Raw genomic sequence first — 3,369 nt, 5'->3', positions numbered from 1 at the left:
AATATTTGCATTCAATAGAGAACAGATGCCGAAGAGGATAAAACAGGCGGGTGAGGGGGAGGAGTAGGGAAAAGGAAACACATACACACAATTAAGAGGAGCGAAGGCGTGGGAGAAGCTGGTCTGTCAGGGTTGTTTCGGGGCCCAATTCAGATGTTGGAAGCCTTTGGGAATTAGAAGGCAGATTCAAATCACTTGAAAGTACAGGTAAGAGCAGACATTGCATTTGGACAAGTTGAGCGTGTGTTTGTCCCAGAACAGAAAAGTCCTGGGATTGGTATGTGCACATATTGCCCTCCCAAGCAGGGTTTAGTGAGTGACTGAATGCAATACCATTTTTCTGCCATTGATACAAAAATGTGATCCTGTGACAAACTGTTAGCCCTTCTTATACTGCAAAACTTTCTAGGATTTGTTCCAGGATGATGGACATGGACATCTGAACGAGTGCAGTTTGTTCAGGATAAAATGTTTCTTTTTTTTGAAATATATGTAATGTCTGTTTGTACCCTAAAGTTTAGGGAAAGAATACAGGTTCAATTGTCAGACTGTATCCTTAAATGTGGGATTCGAAGCTTTTAAAGCAAGAGAAATATGTAGTCTAGTGCCTCTTTGTCTCCCTAGTCATTGCTATATAATGTCAGACAAAGCTAGCACTTGCTCCTGGAGCACATTGTCATGCTGACCACCAGCCTTCATTTCTGTTATCTTTGCTTCCCACCACCTACTAAATGACTTGCCAAGCAAAAGAAAACGTTCATGCTCCACTGAAGGGAATTACCATGGACCAAAAACTGGTGGCTGTAGTTCCCTGTAATGGCCAAACAGCTCTGATTTAAAGTTTGCAAGAAACAGATTATCTCATATTTTATCTAGGATACTAGGAAAATACTTAAGCACATACAGTTAAATCACTCGTGTGTTTAAGTGTTCTGCTGAATTGAGGCCAAAGCAGTCATCCTTTTACAGGAATAATCCTCTACATAAATAATAAAAATCAGTCAAACCCACTTACTTTCAATGCAGATTATAAGAACAAATCAAAGGATGGCTAATTTATGTGCCCTGTCTCTGGTAATGTTTTGTTTTCTAAAAACTTTTTTCATTGAAAAACCTACAAGTAAAATTCTTAGGTATATGGAAAAGGCTCCATGAGTGCAGGATTTAATTGAAAAATGTTCTAATTTGTCTCTCATTGAGGCTAATGCGCTGTTTTCCAACCTAGACTTCACACTAAAAGGATTACCTGTCTCTCTCTCTAACTGGCATTTCTAAAGCAACCATGTTCACTGTATTCTAGCTTTTTAAGATAAAAGTTTTGGGAGTTGAACATGATCTTTAGTTTTTCATGAACTAACCCACTAAACAATTTAAATGCCTTCAAAATAGGATTTCTGTCTTGAGACAGATCTTCACTGACAGTCACGTAATCGAGAGGGGCTCCTTGTTGTTTCTTTTTACTTTGACTGAACTATCATTTCGTTCCCCATGGAAATGTGTAGTTAAATCATTATTCATTTGGACTAAATGAGCAGAAAATTCATCCTTTGATTCTTGAATGCAATTGAAAATTTCTGTCTCAGGATTTTTTTTTTAAAAGAAGTTATGATACTATATCAGACAAAAAATATTTTGAAACAGCTGTATCTTGGATGACAGGATTCATTAATCAGTCAATGTATATGTGTTCCCAATACTTCCAGCAAAAGCTGCTAATACATAAAGGGAAATAAGATCTTAACAAAATACAGCTGGAAGGGACCTTGCAAGGTCATCCAGTCCGGCTTCCTGCTGAAGGAAGGACCATCCCAGCCAAGTGTTTGTCCAGCCTTCTCTTCCAAACTGCCAAAAACTGCGAAGATAGAGAAAAAATTGCTTGTCCTGTAACTATTGCCAATATATCAGAAAAATTTTGTATGTGTTTTAGAAATAAAGCTTGGAGTGAGAACATCTCAGTTTGTTATAATATACCTCCCTAAGTGAATAAGCACTTAGGGCTGTGTTGTATTGTGTCGCCTGCTGCCAGGCTGTCTATTAATTTCTGCATGTTTCAATACACAATCTGTATTTTATTAATAAAGCTCATTTCAGATTTGCCTGAATCACTTTACCTATGTTCATGCTAACTTTTCTTGGTGTGTAGCCTTTTGGTAATGTCAATGTATATATATTTTTAAATTTAGAACGACTCCTGCTGTAGTCTTCTGGCAGTGGATTAACCAGTCCTTCAACGCCATTGTAAATTATACCAACCGAAGTGGGGATGCCCCGATTACTGTCAGGTCAGACACTAAATCAGATAGTTCTAGCATCTTTGTAAGTAATAATCCTACCAGAATGATTTGAGATTTAGAATAGGTTTACCCCTTTAAAAATAAAAGTGATAGCATTGTTTATCTGGACATCACTTCAATATGTTCGCTAATCTTTAATGGAAATCTTTATTGCACTGTTTAGCCAGGCTTGGAAAATGCCAAGTTACCTTGTTACTAGGTCAGAAGCTTTGAATTTCATTAACGAGAGTAATCTGGAAATTCAAGGTAGAACCTGAACTTTCCAAACCTCCATGTGGAGTGATGACCATGCAAGTGCAAGGAACACATGCTGAACGGGTTGAGAAGAAAAGGGGAATCTGATTCCATATGAATTAATTTGTGCTGCATAACCACCATAATACTCCTGCTGGTAGCACTATTGAAGTTTTTGAAGTACTTTATGTAACTTGTTTCATATTGAAAATGACACTTAAGACAGTGTATCCTCAGACTTGCTTATATTTTGCCCACATTGCATTCCTCCTTTTAATGTTGAAGTGAGTGTTGTTTTTCCATTAATTTTTGAAGGGTATAGAGCAGATCCCTTTCAGTATATTTGATAGAAACTAAAGAGTTCTTTGCACTTGTAAATATTTTTATTTTTGTTTTAGCCAGCTGGGAACAGCCTATGTTTCTGCCACCACAGGTGCTGTAGCAACAGCTCTAGGACTTAATGCACTAACCAAGGTATTGCTGCAGAGTTTTTCTTACTTATCTTCAGCATTTAAAGCTTATCAATCCACCTGCAAAAACAGAGACTGAACCTCAGCCTGTTGGAAAATTTGGTTCCACACGTACCAAAATGTAAAGCATTTGGTCAACCACTTAAAAAAATTTTTAAAAAGAGACAAATCGTGCATATCATTTAGCGTACCCCCATTTTAATACTTTAAGTTACTGTTGATTTCAGAATATCTGAAAACATCAAGGAAACTTGGACCAATATGTTTTTTGCTTCTATCAAAATTTTTGATTTAAAGCATTAAAAAGTTTTCAACAATTCATTATTTTGCAATGTAGTACCTTTTTTCAAAGTGAAGCTTTTCAGGTTCTC

The 3,369-nt window shown here is 36.8% G+C and overlaps 1 protein-coding gene across 4 annotated transcripts in view; it reads left to right on the top strand.

Moving 5' to 3' along the window:
* Positions 1–3,369, top strand: part of SFXN1 (sideroflexin 1) — a 70,152-nt gene that overhangs the window by 35,985 nt on the left and 30,798 nt on the right. For all 4 annotated transcript variants that reach the window (XM_019506391.1, XM_019506392.1, XM_019506394.1 and 1 more), the window contains exons 4-5: positions 2,184–2,282; positions 2,927–3,002. In XM_019506391.1, the coding sequence (XP_019361936.1) occupies positions 2,184–2,282; positions 2,927–3,002 (175 nt within the window). The remainder of the gene's footprint in view (positions 1–2,183; positions 2,283–2,926; positions 3,003–3,369) is intronic.

The sequence above is a fragment of the Gavialis gangeticus genome, unplaced genomic scaffold, assembly GCF_001723915.1.
Source record: "Gavialis gangeticus isolate Ggan-Ray unplaced genomic scaffold, GavGan_comp1, whole genome shotgun sequence".
NCBI classification, from domain to species: domain Eukaryota; kingdom Metazoa; phylum Chordata; order Crocodylia; family Gavialidae; genus Gavialis; species Gavialis gangeticus.
Note: the sequence above shows the minus strand (reverse complement) of the source record. Positions and strands in the feature narration are given on the sequence as shown.